This window comes from Cnephaeus nilssonii, assembly GCF_951640355.1.
Source record: "Cnephaeus nilssonii genome assembly, chromosome: X".
NCBI classification, from domain to species: Eukaryota; Metazoa; Chordata; class Mammalia; order Chiroptera; family Vespertilionidae; genus Cnephaeus; species Cnephaeus nilssonii.
Genome location: NC_137071.1, coordinates 36,934,806 through 36,952,340, shown reverse-complemented (window position 1 = coordinate 36,952,340; position 17,535 = coordinate 36,934,806). Strand labels below are relative to the sequence as shown.

The 17,535-nt window shown below is 62.6% G+C and overlaps 1 protein-coding gene across 1 annotated transcript; it reads left to right on the top strand.

Annotated features, from left to right (window-relative positions):
* Nucleotides 1–268: 268 nt before the first annotated feature.
* On the top strand, nt 269–1,774 carry LOC307096226 (germ cell-less protein-like 1; the record flags this gene model as incomplete). Its single annotated transcript, XM_079765792.1, has 1 exon — nt 269–1,774. One exon carries the CDS (start codon nt 269–271, stop codon nt 1,772–1,774), a length of 1,506 nt encoding a protein of 501 aa, XP_079621918.1.
* Between the last annotated feature and the right edge of the window lie 15,761 nt (nt 1,775–17,535).

Below are 17,535 nucleotides of genomic sequence, written 5' to 3'. Positions count from 1 at the left end.
GTGTTCTTGAAAGTAGAAGGAAAACTCACACACAAAGGCCTCTATTAAATCATCAGTGTGTGAAGGGAGCCACAGAGCAATCACCACAGTCGGAGAAGGTGCACAGAGTGGTCTTCCGGGTAGGGCATGCCCTTCTCTCGCGTTGTTTCCTAGCAGACGCGAGAGCAGACGCCAACTGTACCCAGAAGCCCTCTGGGCTGAGCTAGTGCCAGTGGAAGCTTCACCTTGAGAGGAGTGTGTCCTTTGTGCTTTGAGGTACATACAGGCCATGGGGGCACTAAGCAGTCGGATGCTATGGCTCAGGGGGGGCCATGCTCCAGAGCAGCCAGGTGCCGGTGGGGAGGAGGAGGAGGAAGTGGCAGCCATGGCAGTGGTTGATGAGGTGGAGGAGGATAGTGAAGAGGGCGGCTCCAGCCCCAGTCAGGGTGGCGTCAAAAGGAAGGCAGACTCAGGAGAGCCTCACGAACAAGAGCCCCACCGGAAACACACCAAAGACAGTTCAGGTTCCGTTTACGAGGCACTCTTCTTAAGGGGTGAAGGCAGTGATGTGCAGATCCGCGCACTAGGGGAGGTGTGGAACTTGCACAGGGTCTACTTGTGCCAGTCAGGTTACTTCGCTAGCATGTTCAGTGGTGCTTGGAGGGAAGCAACCATGAATACCATAGAGTTGCAAATGCCTGACGAGAACATTGATCGTGAGGCACTGCATGAGGCTTTAGGCTCTCTGTACGAAGACTCCGTGCTCATTCAACCCAGCCGAGTCGTCCCCATCCTGGCCACGGCCAGCATGCTGCAGCTCGACGAGCTGATTCAACAGTGTGGGGAGATCATGGAGGAAACGATTAGTGTCCATACCGTATGTAGCTACTACTACTCTGCTGGGAGCTACGGCCTCCCAAACATCAGGACCATGTGCTTTCAGTGGCTGCTGGACAACCTGATGACTCACCATAGTGAGGAACTAATGCGAGAAATCAACCTGGATATCATGGAAGAGCTCATTGTCTCTTCAGAGCTCTTAGTGCTGGAAGTGGAGATGGATGTGTACACAATGCTGAAAAAGTGGATGTACTTGCAGCTGCAGCCGACATGGAGGGGCCCCCACAGAGCCTTATTGTCCGACGCCAACTTGTGGTTTGCTAGGTGCAAGAGGGAGTTGGATGGCACCCCTTTCTTGGAGACCCCGCAGGGCAGAGCCTTCGTGCCAGTGTTCCAGCATCTGCGTCTGGCCTACATAGTCTGTGACCTGCCATCAGCACGCATCATTGACCAGGATGCACTGATCCCTGCCACGTGGCTGACCCCAGTGTACAAAGAGCAATGGCTTGCCCTCCTCCAGGCTGAGCAAACCAGGGAGCTCGGGCCCATTGCCGTCCATGTGTCCAACTTCCAGGGGAACACCATGCGGTGCGGGCACCAGGTCCACAGGGAAGAGCCATGCAGCTGGCGGTGGGCAGGCTTCAACTTTGGCTGGGACTTGGTAGTGTGCTACGCCAGCCGGCGTGTCACCTTCAGGCGCAGTGCACTGAACAATTCCCACGGCCTCGGGGTCAGCTTACTCTGGCAGAGAAAGATTGCGTTCCGCCTGTGCCTGGTTTCCCTGGACAGGGCTGGAAGAACCGTTTTCAGGAAGGACACAGAATACCAGGTGCTTTCCCTGGGAAAAGATGAAGAGCTAGAGGTAGCGAACCTGGGGAACCAAGATGTGGTCTTCCCCATATATGTGGCCTGTAACTTCCTGTACCTCCCCAGAGAGGGGTCCTCTCAAGAGTAAGGACCCCCACCAAAGCTCAGAGAGCCAAGCAGCTCTTTTTTGGGCACAGGAGCAGTCAGCTTTCTCTAGATGCCAGATCTCTCCATGGGATCAACTGGCCTTGCCCATCTCTGGTGACCAAATTCTGTCAGAGGCTCTGTTGAACTGCAGCTTGTGATAGTTGAGACTGTTTACCAGCACTTTTGAAGAGGACACATTTTGAAGCCCTCAAGCACCTCAAGAACTCATTCCTGCTTTCATGTAGCAACCTGTTCTCCTGGTTTTACATACATAGGCATCCCGCCCCGCCCCCCCCCCCCCCCCCCCCCCGCCGTGCCACACATCATTTCTGTGAAACAAAGACCAATTGACTTTAAAGAGAAACTCTACAACTCTTGGTTTAGCTCTTTTTCTTTTCTTTATTTGCATTTCCCTGATGATTGGTCATGTTGAGCAACTTTCCATATGCCTATTAAATATTTTCTTCAGTTTAATTTTAAAAATTTAAAGGAACACTTTGACGTCTCTTTGACTTGGTGTTTTTAGAGCTGCCCTGCCTGACTCACCCCACTGGATCCATTGGGATTTTTACCCCTTTCCCATTTCCGGCCACTGAGTGTATTACTTGCTTTACATGTTCTCTCCCTAAGTGAGCACACCTAGGCTACACTGATGATCTTCATTTTGTTGGTTGTTCTTCAACCTAAGAGTATCTTAATTTTTGAGGGGCCTCTATACTGTTAACCATGATGGCTGAGCCAGTTTACACTCCCACCAACAATGCGGGAGGGTTTGCTTTCCTCCACATATCTTCACCAACACTTGTTATCATTCTCCTTGTTGATAATGGTCATTTTTACAAGTGTAAGATGGTTTGGATTTGCATTTCCCTGGTGGTTGGTCAAGTTGAGCAACTTTCCATATGCCTATTAAATATTGGAATGTTGTTTTTTTTTTTGAAACACGTCTTTTTAATTCCTCCGCCCATTCTTAAAGCAGACCACTTCTTGATTTCATTGTTGTTATTGGGTTGTATAAGTTCTGTATAAATGTGGAATAGTAATCATATTTCACACATGGTTTGCAAATATCGTAGCTTGTAATTTAATGTTGAGGAGTTTCTTCAACATGTTTTCTTCTAGGAGTTTTTCATTATGAGGTCTTACATTATAGTCTTTGATCCATTTCAAGCTAAATTTTGTGAGTGGTGTAAGACTGGGTTCCAGTTTTCTTTTCTACATGTGGTAATGCAGCATTCCAAGCACCATTTGTTGAAGACAATATCCTTTAACCATTATGATGTCCTTGACTGTCTTATCAAATAGTAGTTGACTTTATCTGCACTGGTTTAATCCTGGGCTTTCTATTCTATTCCATTGGTCTACATGTCTCCTTTCTATGCCAACATCATACTATTTGCATTACTATAGCTTTTGTAGTATAGCTTGAAATCAACCAGTGTGAGGCCTCCAGCTTTGTTTTTCTTTCTCACTATTACTATTCAGGGATTTTGTGATTTAATACAAATTTTAGGGTTATTTTTTTCTATTTCTATGAAAAATTCCATTGTAATTTTGATAGGGATTTTGTTAAATCTATAGGTGGCTTTGGGTAGCATGGGCATTTTAATAATATTATGTCTGCCAGTGCATGAAAATAAAGTGTTCTTTTATTTGTTGGTGTCCTCCTAGATTTCTTTCATCAAAGAATTTTAAGTTTCTTTGTAAAAATCATTCACTTCCTTGGTTAATTTATTCCTAGACATTTTATTATTTTTGATGTTATGAATGAGCCTGTTTTTTATTTATTTTTCAGCTATTTCATATTTAATGTATAAGGAAGAAACTGCTTTTTGCATATTGATTTTACATACTGAAAATTTACTGAATTGGCTGATTATGTCCAACTGTTTTTAGTTGAGTCTTTGGGACTTTTCTTTATATAAGCTCATATCATCTGACAATAATGACAATTTTACTTCTTAATTTCTGATTTGGGTGCCTTCTATCTCTTTGTCTTGCCTCATTGCTCTATACAGAATTTGAAGTACTATCCTATACAATAAAGAGGGAATATGCAAATTGACTCTCACTCCACCACAAAGATAACAGCACCCACAGTGGAGGGGGGTTTCCATAACACAAGATGGTTGAACCCACAGCAGAGGCCGAGTTCCCGTAACGAGACTTACGAGCAATCAACAGGGACCTGAGGCTGTACCCCCCTGCCACTGTGGGGCTTGATAGGGGACCACAGGCCACGCCTTCCACACTGGCAAGGCCTGACGTGGGGAGTTCAGGCTGCGTGCCCCGCCCAGTGGGGCTTGATGGAGGACCTCAAGGTGCACCCACCTGCCCCAGTGCTGGGCCGGGGGACCTCAGGCCACGCCTTCCGCCCAGTGGGGCTTGACGGCAACCTGAGGCTGTGCCACCCTCGCAGCGAGGCTTGACAGGGGTCCTCAGGCTATGCCAACCCTGGCGCCGGGATGGGGGACCTGAGGCTGCGCCCTTCACCTGGCGGGGCTTGACCAAGGACCTCAAGGTGTGCCCTCCCTCCCCAGTGCTGGGCCAGGAGCCCTCGGTCTGCTCCCCTCGGCCGGAGCGGGGACACCTCAGGCCATGCCCCCCACCCAGTGGGGCTTGATGGGGGACCTAAAGCTGCGCCTCCCTCCTGGCGCTGGACCGGGGGACCTGAGGCTGCACCCTCCGCCCTACAGGGCTTGTCAGGGGAACTCAAGGCATGCCTACCAGGCTTGACAGGGTACCACTAGGCACATGCCTTGCCCCAATGCCAGGCCAGGGGATCTCAGGCCGCGCCCTCCGCCTGGTCAAGCTTGACGGAGTACCACAAGGTGTGCTCCCCCTTGCCATTGCTGGGCTCAGTGGGGTATGACAGGGGACCTCAGGCTATACCCCCCACCAGGCAGCGCTTGATGGGAGACATCAGGCCAAGCTCAGGCCCCGGCACCAGGCCAGGGGACCAGAGGCCGCACCCCCGACCTGGCAGGCCTTGACAGGGGACCTCAGGCCACACAACCCCGCCCGGGCATCGGGGCAGGGATCTGAGGTGGTGCTCAATCCCTTGCCCCCATGGGGCTTGACAGGGGACCTCAGGTTGTGCCACCAACCCTGGCGCCGGTATAGGCGACCTGAGGCTGCGCCCTTCACCCAGGGGGGCTTGATGGGTGACCTGAGGTTGTGTCCCTCTCTCGTTTGGGCTTGACAGAGGACCTGAGGATGCGACACCCTCAGGGTGCTGGGCCGGGGGACCTGAGGCAGGGCCCTCTGCCTGGCATGGCTTGACAGGGAAACTCAAGGCATGCCTACCACCAGGCAAGGCTTTACAGGGGACCTCAGGCCACGCCCCCGACCCACTGGGGCTTGATGGAGGACCTCCAGGTGCACGCCCCTGCCCCAGTGCTGGGCCTGGGGACCTCAGGCCATGCCACTCACCTTGGCACCAGGTTTGGGGACTGCAGGCCATGCCCCCCACCCAGCAGGGTTCGACAGGGGACCTCAAGCCATGCCACCCACACTGGCGGCAAGCCAGCGGACCTCAGGCCGCACCTCCTTCCCAGCGGGGCTTCACAGGAGTCCTCAGGCTGTGCCACCAACCCTGACGCCAGGTCGGGGGACCTGAGGCTGCGCCCTTCACCCGGCAGGGCTTGACAGAGGACCTCAAGGTGTTCCCTCCCTCCCCAGTGTTGGGCAGGGAACCCTCAGTCTACTCCCCTCGGCCTGAGCGGGGGCACCACAGGGCATGCCCCCCACCCAGTGGGGCTTGATGGGGGACCTCAAGGTGCAACTCCCTGCCCCAGTGCTGTGCCAGGGGACCTCAGGCCACGCCTTCCGCCCAGTGGGGCTTGAAGGGGACCTGAGGCTGTGCCACCCTCCCGGCGGGGCTTGACAGGGGACCTGAGGTGCGCCCCCCTCCTGGCGTCAGGTCGGGGGACCTGAGGCTGTGCCCCTTGCTCAGTGGTGTTTGGCGGGGGAGCTCAAGGCGCGCCCACTGCCCCAACGCCAGGCCAGGGGACCTCAGGCCATGCCCCCCACCTGGCAGGGTTTGACAGGCGACCTCAGGCCATGCCACCCACCCTGGCGCCAAGCCAGCAGACCTCAGGCCGCACCTCCTGCCCAGCAGGGCTTGACAGGGGACCTCAGGCTGCGCAACCCCGCCCGGGCATCTGGGCAGGGATCTGAGGTGGTGCCCGTCCCCTTGCCCCCAAGGGGCTTGACAGGGGACCTCAGGTTGTGCCACCAACCATGGTGCTAGGATGCGGGACCTGAGGCTGCGCCCTTCACCCGGCGGGGCTTGACAGAGGACCTAAAGGTGTGCCCTCCCTCCCCAGTGCTTGGCCTGGAGCCCTCAGTCTGTTTCCTTAGCCTGAGCGGGGATACCTCAGGCCATGCCCCCCACCCAGTGGCGCTTGATGGGAGACCAAAAGCTGCGCCCCCCTCCCGGCGCTGGGCAGGGGGACCTGAGGCTGGGCCCTCTGCCTGGCAGGGTTTGACAGGGGAACTCAAGGCATGCCTACCACCAGGCAAGGCCTTACAGGGGACCACAGGCCACGCCTTCCTCACTGGCAAGGCTTGACAGGGGACCTGAGGCCACGCCCCCCCACCCAGTCGGGCTTGATGGAGGACCTCAACTTGCACCCCCCTGGCCCAGTGCTGGGCCGGGGGACCTCAGGCCACGCCTTCCGCCCAGTGGGGCTTGTCGTGGACCTGAGGCTGTGCCACCCTCCCGGCGGGGCTTGATGGGGGACATGAGGGTGCGCCCCACACCTAGCACCAGGCCTGGGGACTTCAGGCCATGCCCCTCACCCTGCTGGGTTTGACGGGGGACCTCAGGCCATGCCACCCACGCTGGCGCCAAGCCAGCGGACCTCAGGCCGCACCTCCTGCCCAGCAGGGCTTGACAGGGGACCTCAGGCTACACCCCCCACCAGGCAGTGCTTGACGGGAGACATCGGGCCCTGCCCAGGCCCAGGCACCAGGCCAGGGAACCAGAGGCCACAACCCCACCTGGCAGGCCTTGACAGGGGACCTCAGGCCACACAACCCCGCCCGGGCATCGGGGCAGGGATCTGAGGTGGTGCCCGCCACCTTTCCCCCATGGGGCTTGACAGGGGACCTCAGGGTGTGCCACCAACCATGGCGCCGGGATGGGGGACCTGAGGCTGCGCCCTTCACCCAGCGGGGCTTGACAGAGGACGTCAAGGTGTGCCCTCCCTCCCCAGTGTTGGGCCGAGAGCCCTCAGTCTGCTCTCCTCGGCCGGAGCGGGGGCACCTCAGGCCAGGCCCCGCACCAAGTGGGGCTTGACGGCGGACCTGAGGCTGTGTCCCCCTCTCGGTGAGGCTTGACTGTGGACTTGAGGCTGCGCCACCCTCAGGGTGCTGGGCCGGGGGATCTGAGGCTGGGCCCTCCGCCTGGCATGGCTTGACAGGGGAACTCAAGGCATGCCTACCACCAGGCGAGGCTTGACAGGGGACCACAGGCCATGCCTTCCACACTGGCAAGGTATGACTGGGGACCTCAGGCTTCGTGCCACGCCCCAGCAGCCAGGCAGGGTTCTGAGGCTGCGCAGGCCTCCCCACTCGCACCCCTGTGGTGCTTGACAGGGGACCTGAGGCCACACGCCCCACCCAGTGGGGCTTGATGGAGGACCTCAAGGTGCACCCCCCTGCCCCAGTGCTGGGCCAGCGGACCTCAGGCCACGCCTTCAGCCCAGTGGGGCCTGATGGGGACCTGAGGCTGTGCCACCCTCCTGGCGGGGCTTGATGAGGGACCTGAGGCTGCGCCCCCAACCTGGCGCCAGGCCAGGGTACCTGAGGTTTTAACCCTTGCTAAGTGAGGTTCGACAGGGGACCTCAAGTTGCGCCCGCTGCCCCAACGCCAGGCCAGGGGACCTCAGGCCATACCCCTCACCTTGGTGCCAGGTTTGGGGACTTCAGGCCATGCCCCCCACCCAGTGGGGCTTGATGGGGGACCTAAAGCTGCGCCCCCCTCCCGTCGCTGGACCTGGGGACCTGAGGCTGCACCCTCCGCCCTGCAGGGCTTGACAGTGTACCACTAGGCACGAGTCCTGCCCCAATGCCAGGCCAGAGGACATCAGGCTGCACCCCCCACCTGGTGGGGTTTGACGGAGGACCTCAAGGTGTGCCCCCCCTCCCCATTGCTGAGCTGGGGACCTCAGGCTGCTCACCTCATCCCGGGCAGGGGGACCTCATGCAGTACCCCAACCAGCAGGGCTTGACAGGGGACCTGAGGCTGTGTCCCCCTCACGGTGGGGCTTGACAGTGGACCTGAGGCTGCGCCACCCTCAGGGTGCTGGGCCGGGGGACCTGAGGCTGGCCCCCCTCCCAGTGAAGTTTGTCAGGGACCTTAGGCTGCACCCCCTCCCGGCGCTGGGCTGGGGGACCTGAGGCTGCGCCCTCTGTCCTGCGGACTTGACAGGGTATCACGAGGCACGTGCCCTGCCCCAATGCCAGGCCAGGGGACCTCAGTCCGCGCCCCCCGCCAGGTCGAGCTTGATGGAGTACCACAAGGTGTGCCCCCCTCGCCAGTGCTGGGCCTGGGGACCTCAGGTTGCTCACCTCACCCCAGGCAGGGGGACCTCATGCAGTACCCCCAACCAGCAGGGCTTGACTGGGGACCTGAGGCTGTGTTTCCCGCCCAGTGGGGCTTGACAGTGGACCAGAGGCTGCGCCACCCTCAGGGTGCTGGCCCGGGGGACTTGAGGCTGGGCATGGCTTGTCAGGGGAACTCAAGGCATGCCTACAACCAGGCTTGACAGGGTACCACTAGGCATGTGCCTTGCCCCAATGCCAGGCCAGGGGATCTCAGGCTGCGCCCTCCGCCTGGTCAAGCTTGACGGAGTACCACAAGGTGTGCTCCACCTTGCCATTGCTGGGCTCAGTGGGGTTTGACAGGGGACCTCAGGCTACACCCCCCCACCAGGCGGCGCTTGATGGGAGACATCAGGCCAATCCCAAGCCCAGGCACCAGGCCAGGGGACCTGAGGCCGCACCCCCCACCTGGCAGGCCTTGACAGGGGACCTCAGGCCACACAACCCCGCCCGGGCATCGGGGCAGGGATCTGAGGTGGTGCCCGCCCCCTTGCCCCCATGGGGCTTGACAGGGGACCTCAGGTTGTGCCACCAACCCTGGCGCTGGTATGGGCGACCTGAGGCTGCGCCCTTCACCCAGGGGGGCTTGACAGGGGACCTGAGGCTGTGTCCCCCTCTCGTTTGGGCTTGACAGTGGACCTGAAGCTGTGACACCCTCAGGGTGCTGGGCCGGGGGACCTGAGTCAGGGCCCTCTGCCTGGCATGGCTTGACAGGGGAACTCAAGGCATGCCTACCACCAGGCAAGGCTTTACAGGGGACCTCAGGCCACGCCCCCCACCCACTGGGGCTTGATGGAGGACCTCCAGGTGCACCCCCCTGCCCCAGTGCCGAGACTGGGGACCTCAGGTCATGCCTTCCGTCCAGTGGGGCTTGACGGGGGACCTGAGGCTGGGCCCCCCCTCCTGGCGCCAGGCCGGGGGACCTGAGGTTGCACCCCTTGCTAAGTGGGGTTCGACAGGGGACCTCAAGTTGCGCCCACTGCCCCAATGCCAGGCCGGGGGACCTCAGGCCATGCCCCTCACCTTGGCACCAGGTTTGGGGACTGCAGGCCATGCCCCCCACCCTGCAGGGTTTGACAGGGGACCTCAGGCCATGCCACCCACGCTGGCGCCAAGCCAGCGGACCTCAGGCCGCACCTCCTGCCCAGCAGGGCTTGACAGGGTACCTCAGGCTACACCCCCCACCAGGCGTTGCTTGATGGGAGACATCAGGCCTTGCCCAGGCCCAGGCACCAGGCCAGGGGACCAGAGGCCGCACCCCCCACCGTGGGCCGGGCCTGGGGACCTGAGGCTGCGACCCCCACCTGGCAGGCCTTGACAGGAGACCTCAGGCCACGCAACTCCGCCCGGGCATCGGGGCAGGGATCTGAGGTGGTGCCCGCTCCCTTGCCCCCATGGGGCTTGACAGGGGACCTCAGGTTGTGCCACCAACCCTGGCGCCGGGATGGGGGACCTGAGGCTGCGCCCTTCACCCGGCAGGGCTTGACAGAGTACCTCAAGGTGTGCCCTCCCTCCCCAGTGTTGGGCCGGGAGCCCTCAGTCTGTTCCCTTCGGCCTGATCGGGGATACCTCTGGCCATGCCCCCCACCCAGTGAGGCTTGATGGGGGACCTAAAGCTGCGTCCCCTTCCCGGTGCTGGGCAGGGGGACCTGAGGCTGCGCCCTCCGCCCTGCAGGGCTTGACAGCGTACCACTAGGCACATGCCCTGCCCCAATGCTAGGCCAGGGGACCTCAGGCCGCCCCCCAGCCTGGTCGAGCTTGATGGAGTACCTCAAGGTGTGCTCCCCCTTCACATTGCTGGGCCTGGAGACCTCAGGTTGCTCACCTCGCCCCAGGCAGTGGGACCTCATGCAGTACCCCCAACTAGCAGGGCTTGACGGGGGTCCTGAGGCTGTTTCCCCCTACTGGTGGGGCTTGACATGGACCTGAGCCTGCGCCACCCTCAGGGTGCTGGGCCTGGGTACCTGAGGCCTGGCCCTCTGCCTGGCATGGCTTGACAGGGGAACTCAAGGCATGCCTACCGCCAGGCAAGGCCTTACATGGGACCACAGGCCACGCGTTCCTAACTGGCAAGGCTTGACAGGGGACCTGAGGCCACGCTCCCCACCCAGTGGGGCTTGATGGAGGACCTCAAGGTTCACCTCTCTGCCCAAGTGCTGGGCCTGGGGACCTCAGGCCACGCCTTCCGCCCAGTGGGGCTTGAGGTGGACCTGAGGCTGTGCCACCCTCCCGGCGGGGCTTGATGGGGGATGTGAGGGTGCGCCCCACACCTGGAGCCAGGCCTGGGGACCTCAAGCCATGCCCCTCACCTTCGCACCAGGTTTGGGGACTTCAGGCCATGCCCCCCACCCTGCAGGGCTTGACAGGGGACCTCAGGCTACACCCCCAACCAGGCGGTGCTTGAAGGGAGACATTGACCACAGGCCGCACCTCCTGCCCTCCAGGGCTTGACGGGGGCCTCAGGCTACAACCCCCATGAGGCGGCGCTTGATGGGAGACATCAGGCCATGCCCAGGCCCTGGCACCAGGCCAGGGGACCTGAGGCCCCACCCCCATCTGGCAGGCTTTGACAGGGGACCTCAGGCCTCACAACCCCGCCAGGGCATCGGGGCAGAGATCTGAAGTGGTGCCCGCCCCCTTGCCCCCATGGGGCTTGACAGGGGAACTCAAGGCATGCCTATCACCAGGCCAGGCTTGACAGGGGAACTCAGGCCAGGCCCCCCACACAGTGGGGCGTGATGGAGGACCTCAAGGTGCACCCCCCTGCCCCAGTGCTGGGACGGGGGACCTCAGGCCACGCTTTCCCCTCTGTGGGGCTTGACCAGGACCTGAGGCTGTGCCACCCTCCCCGCGGGGCTTGACTGGAGACCTGAGGTGCGCCCCTTGCTAAGTGGGGTTCGACAGGGGACCGCAAGGTGCGCCCGCTGCCCCAACGCCAGGCCAGGGGACCTCAGGCCATGCCCCTCACCTTGGCGCCAGGTTTGGGGACTTCAAGCCATGCCTCCCACCCAGTGGGGCTCGATGGGGAACCTAAATCTGCGCCCCCCTCCTGGCGCTGGACTTGGGGACCTGAGGCTGCACCCTCCGCCCTTCAGGGCTTGACAGTGTACCACTAGGCACGTGCCCTGCCCCAATGCCAGGCCAGAGGACATCAGGCTGCACGCCCCTCCTGGTGGGGTTTGAGGGAGGACCTCAAGGTGTGTCCCCCCTCCCCATTGCTGGGCTGGGGGACCTCAGGCTGCTCACCTCATCCTGGGCAGCGGGACCTCATGCAGTACCCCAACCAGCAGGGCTTGACAGTGGACCTGAGGCTGGCCCCCCTCCCAGTGAAGTTTGTCAGGGACCTTAGGCTGCAACCCCTCCCGGCGTTGGGCTGGGGGACCTGAGGCTGCGCCCTCTGTCCTGCGGGCTTGACAGGGTACCACGAGGCACGTGCCCTGCCCCAATGCCAGGCCAGGGGACCTCAGTCCGCACCCCCCGCCAGGTCGAGCTTGATGGAGTACCACAAGGTGTGCTCCCCCTTGCCATTGCTGGGCCAGGGGACCTCAGGTTGCTCACCTCACCCCAGGCAGGGGGACCTCATGCAGTACCCCCATCCAGCATGGCTTGACTGGGGACCTGAGGCTGTGTTTCCCGCCCAGTGGGGCTTGACAATGCACCTGAGGCTGCGCCACCCTCAGGGTGCTGGGCCGGGGGACTTGAGGCTGGGCCCTCCACCTGGCATGGCTTGTCAGGGGAACTCAGGCCACGCAACCCCGCCTGGGCATCGGGGCAGGGATCTGAGGTGGTGCCCACCCCTTTCCCCCATAGGGCTTGACAGGGGACCTCAGGTTGTGCCACCAACCATGGCGCCGGGATGGGGGACCTGAGGCTGCGCCCTTCACCCAGCGGGGCTTGACAGAGGACCTCAAGGTGTGCCCTCCCTTCCCAGTGTTGGGCCGAGAGCCCTCAGTCTGCTCCCCTAGGCCGGAGCGGGGGCACCTCAGACCATGCCCTTCACGCAGGGGGGCTTGACGGGGGACCTGAGGCTGTGTCCGCCTTTCAGTGGGGCTTGACAGTGGACCTGAGGCTGCGCCACCCTCAGGGTGCTGGGCCGGGGGACCTGAGGCTGGGCCCTCCGCCTGGCATGGCTTATCAGGGGAACTCAAGGCATGCCTACCACCAGGCTTGACAGGGTACCACTAGGCACGTGCCTAGCCCCAATGCCAGGCCAGGGGATCTCAGGCCGCGCCCTCCGCTTGGTCAAGTTTGACGGAGTACCACAAGGTCTGCTCCCCCTTGCCATTGCTGGGCTCAGTGGGGTATGACAGGGGACCTCAGGCTATACCCCCGACCAGGAGGTGCTTGACTGGAGACATCAGGCCTTGCCTAGGCCCAGGCACCGGGCCAGGGGACCAGAGGCCGCACCCCCCACCGTTGGCCGGGCTTGGGGACCTGAGGCCTCGATTCCCACCTGGCAGGCCTTGACAGGGGACCTCAGGCCACACAACCCCGCCCGGGCATAGGGGCAGGGATCTGAGGTGGTGCCCGCCCCCTTGCCCCCATAGGGCTTGACAGGGGACCTCAGGTTGTGCCACCAACCATGGCGCCGGGATGGGGGACCTGAGGCTGCGCCCTTCACCCAGCGGGGCTTGACAGAGGACCTCAAGGTGTGCCCTCCCTCCCCAGTGTTGGGCCGAGAGCCCTCAGTCTGCTCCCCTAGGCCGGAGCGGGGGCACCTCAGACCATGCCCTTCACGCAGTGGGGCTTAACGGGGGACTTGAGGCTGTGTCCCCCGCTCGGTGGGGCTTGACAGTGGACCTGAGGCTGCGCCACCTTCAGGGTGCTGGGCCGGGGGGTCTGAGGCTGGGCCCTCCGCCTGGCATGGCTTGACGGGAATTCAAGGCATGCCTACCACCAGGCGAGGCTTGACAGGGGACCACAGTCCATGCCTTCCACACTGGCAAGGTATGACAGGGGACCTCAGGCTGTGTGCCACGCCCCTGCAGCAGGGCAGGGTTCTGAGGCTACGCAGGCCCCCCCCCCCTGCACCCCTGTAGTGCTTGACAGCGGACCTGAGGCCACACACCCCACCCAGTGGGGCTTGATGGAGGACCTCAAGGTGCACCCCCCTGCCCCAGTGCTGGGCCTGGGGACCTCAGGCCACGCCTTTAGCCCAGTGGGGCTTGAAGGGGACCTGAGTCTGTGCCACCCTACTGGTGGGGCTTGATAGGGGACCTGAGGCTGCGCTCCCCACCTGGCATCAGGTCAGGGGACCTGAGGCTGTGCCCCTTGCTCGGTGGGGTTAGACAGGTGACCTCAAGGTGCTCCCACTGCCCCAATGCCAGGCCGGGGGACCTCAGGCCATGCCCCTCACCTTGTCACCAGGTTTGGGGACTGCAGGCCATGCCCCCCACCCGGCAGGGTTTGACAGGGGACCTCAAGCCATGCCACCCACCCTGGCGCCAAGCCAGCGGACCTCAGGCCGCACCTCCCTCCCAGCGGGGCTTGACAGGGGACCTCAGGCTGTGCCACCAACCCTGGCGCCAGGTCGGGTGACCTGAGGCTGAGCCCTTCATCCAGCGGGGCTTGACAGACGACCTCAAGGTGTTCCCTTCCTCCCCAGTGTTGGGCCAGGAGCCCTCAGTCTACTCCCCTCAGCGCGAGTGGGGGCACCTCAGGCCATGCCCCCCACCCAGTGGGGCTTGATGGGGGACCTCAAGGTGCAACTCCCTGCCCCAGTGCTGGGCCAGGGGACCTCAGGCCACGCCTTCCGCCCAGTGGGGCTTGAGGTGGACCTGAGGCTGTGCCACCCTCCCGGCGGGGCTTGACGGGGGACCTGAGGCTGCGCCCCCCTCCTGGCGTCAGGTCGGGGGACCTGAGGCTGTGCCCCTTGCTCAGTGGTCTTTGGCGGGGGATCTCAAGGCACGTCTACTGCCCCAACGCCAGGCCAGGGGATCTCACGCCATGCCCCTCACCTTGGCGCCAGGTTTGGGGACTTCAGGCCATGCCCCCCACGTGGCAGGGTTTGACGGGCGACCTCAGGCCATGCCACCCACCCTGGCGCCAAGCTAGAGGACCTCAGGCCGCACCTCCTGCCCAGCAAGGCTTGACAGGGGACCTCAGGCCGCGCAACCCTGCTCGGGCATCTGGGCAGGGATCTGAGTTGGTGCCCGGCCCCTTGCCACCAAGGGGCTTGACAGGGGACCTCAGCTTGTGCCACCAACCATGGCGCTGGGATGGGGGAGCTGAGGCTGTGCCCTTCACCCAGCGGGGCTTGACAGAGGACCTCAAGATGTGCCCTTCCTCCCCAGTGTTGGGCCGGGAGCCCTCAATGTGTTCCCTTCGGCCTGAGCGGGGATACCTCAGGCCATGCCCCCCACCCAGTGTCGCTTCATGGGGGACCTAAAGCTGCGCCCCCTTACCGGCGCTGGGCAGGGGGACCTGAGGCTGGGCCCTCTGCCTGGCATGGTTTGACAGGGGAACTCAAGGCATGCTTACCACCAGGCAAGGCCTTACAGGGGACCACAGGCCATGCCCTCCACCCGGCAGGGTTTGACGGGGAACCTCAAGCCATGCTACCCACCCTGGCGCCAAGCCAGCGGACCTCAGGCTGCACCTCCTGCCCAGCAGGGCTTGAGGGTGACCTGAGGCTGTGCCACCCTACCAGCCGGGCTTCACAGTGGTCCTCAGGCTGGGCCACCATCCCTGGCTCCAGGCCGGGGGACCTGAGGCTGCGCCCTTCACCCTGCGGGGCTTCACAGAGGACCTCAAGGTGTTCCCTCCCTCCCCAGTGTTGGGCCGGGAGCCTTCAGTCTACTCCCCTTGGCCGGAGCAGGGGCACCACAGGCCATGCCCCCCACCGAGTGGGGCTTGATGGGGGACCTAGAGCTGCGCCCCCCTCCCAGCGATGGGCCGGGGGACCTGAGCCTGCGCCCAATGTCCTGCGTGCTTGACAGGGTACCACTAGGCAGTGCCCTGCCCCAATGCCAGGCCAGAGGACATCAGGCTGCACCCCCTACCTGGTGGGGCTTGAAGGAGGACCTCAAGGTGTGCCCCCCCTCGGCATTGCTGGGCTGGGGGACCTCAGGCTGCTCACCTCGCCCTGCGCAAGGGGACCTCATGCAGTACCCTCAACCAGCGGGGCTTGACGGGGGACATGAGACTGTGCCCCCCTCCCAGTGAAGTTTGTCAGGGACCTGAGACTGCACCCCCTCCCGGCGCTGGGCTGGGGGTCCTGAGGCTGCGCCCTCTGTCCTGCGGGCTTGACAGGGTACCACGAGGCACTTGCCCTGCCCCAATGCCAGGCCAGGGGACCTCAGTCCGCGCCCCCCGCCAGGTCGAGCTTGATGGAGTACCACAAGGTGTGCTCCCCCTTGCCATTGCTGGGCCTGGGGACCTCAGGTTGCTCACCTCACCCCAGGCAGGGGGACCTCATGCAGTACCCCCTACCAGCAGGGCTTGACTGGGGACCTGAGGCTGTGTTTCCCGCCCAGTAGGGCTTGACAGTGGACCTGAGGCTGCACCACCCTCAGGGTACTGGGCCGGGGGACCTGAGGCTCGGCCCTCCACCTGGTATGGCTTGACAGGGAAACTCAAGGCATGCCTACCACCAGGCGAGGCTTGACAGGGACTTCAGGCCAGGCCCCCCACCCAGTGGGGCTTGATGGAGGACCTCAAGGTGCACACCCCTGCCCCAGTGCTGGGCCAGGGAACCTCAGGCCAGGCCTTCTGCCCAGTGGGGCTTGACGGGGACCTGAAGCTGTGCCACCCTCCTAGCGGGGCTTGACGGGGGACCTGAGGCTGTGCCCCCCTCCTGGCGTCAGGTCGGGGGACCTGAGGCTGCGCCCCTTGCTCCATGGGGTTAGACAGGGGACCTCAAAGCTCGCCCGCTCCCCCAACACCAGGCCGGGGGACCTCAGGCCATGACCCTCACCTTGGCGCCAGGTTTTGAGACTTTGGCCATGCACCCCACCTTGCAGGGTTTGATGGGGTACCTCAGGCCATGCCACCCACCTTGGCGCCAAGCCAGCAGACCTCAAGTCCCACCTTCTGCCCAGTAGGACTTGACAGGGGACCTCAGGCTACACCCCCCACCAGGCAGCGCTTGTCGGGAGACATCAAGCTTTGCCCAGGCCCAGTCACCAGGCCAAGGGACCTCAGGCCACGCAACCCCGCCCGGGCATCGGGCCAGGTGTCTGAGGTGGTGCCCGCCCCCTTGCCCATATGTGGCTTGATGGGGGACCTAAAGCTGTGCCCCGCTCCTGGCGCTGGGCCGGGGGACCTGAGGCTACACCCTCTGTCCTGCGAGCTTGACAGGGTACCATTAGGCAAGTGCCCTGCCCCAATGCCAGGCCAGGAAATCTCAGGCCGCGCCCCCCGCCTGGTCAAGCTAGATAGAGTACCACAAGGTGTGCACCCCTTGCCATTGCTGGGCCTGGAGACCTCAGGTTGTTCACCTTGCCCCAGGCAGGGGCACCTCATGCAATACCCCCAACCAGCAGGGCTTGACAGTGGACCTGAGACTGCGCCACCCTCAGGGTGCTGGGCCAGGGGACCTGAGGCTGAGCCCTCCGCCAGGCATGTCTTGAGAGGGGAACTCAAGGCATGCCTACCACCAGGCGAGGCTTGACAAGGGACCACAGTCGACGCCTTCCACACTGGCAAGGCTTGGCAGGGGACCTCAGGCTGCGTGCCATTCCCCGGCACCGGGACAGGGTTCTGAGGCTGCACAGGCGCCCCCCCACCCCTGTGATGCTTGACAAGGGACCTCAGGCCATGCCCCCCACACAGTGGGTCTTGATGGAGGACCTCAAGGTGCACCCCCCTGCCCCAGTGCTGGGCCGGGGGACCTCAGGCCACGCCTTCCGCCCAGTGGGGCTTGACGTGGACCTGAGGCTGTGCCACCCTCCCGGCGGGGCTTGACGGGGGACCTGAGGCTGCGCCCCTTGCTCAGTAGGGTTTGACAGGGGACCTCAGGCTACACCAACCACCAGGCGGCGCTTGATGGGAGACATCAGGCCATGCCCAGGCCCTGCACCAGGCCAGGGGACCTGAGGCCGCACCCCCAACCGTGGGGCCGGGCCTGGGGACCTGAGGCCACGCTCCCCACCTGGCAGGGCTTGACAGGGGACCTCAGGCCGCGCAACCCTGCCCGGGCATCAGGGCAGGGAT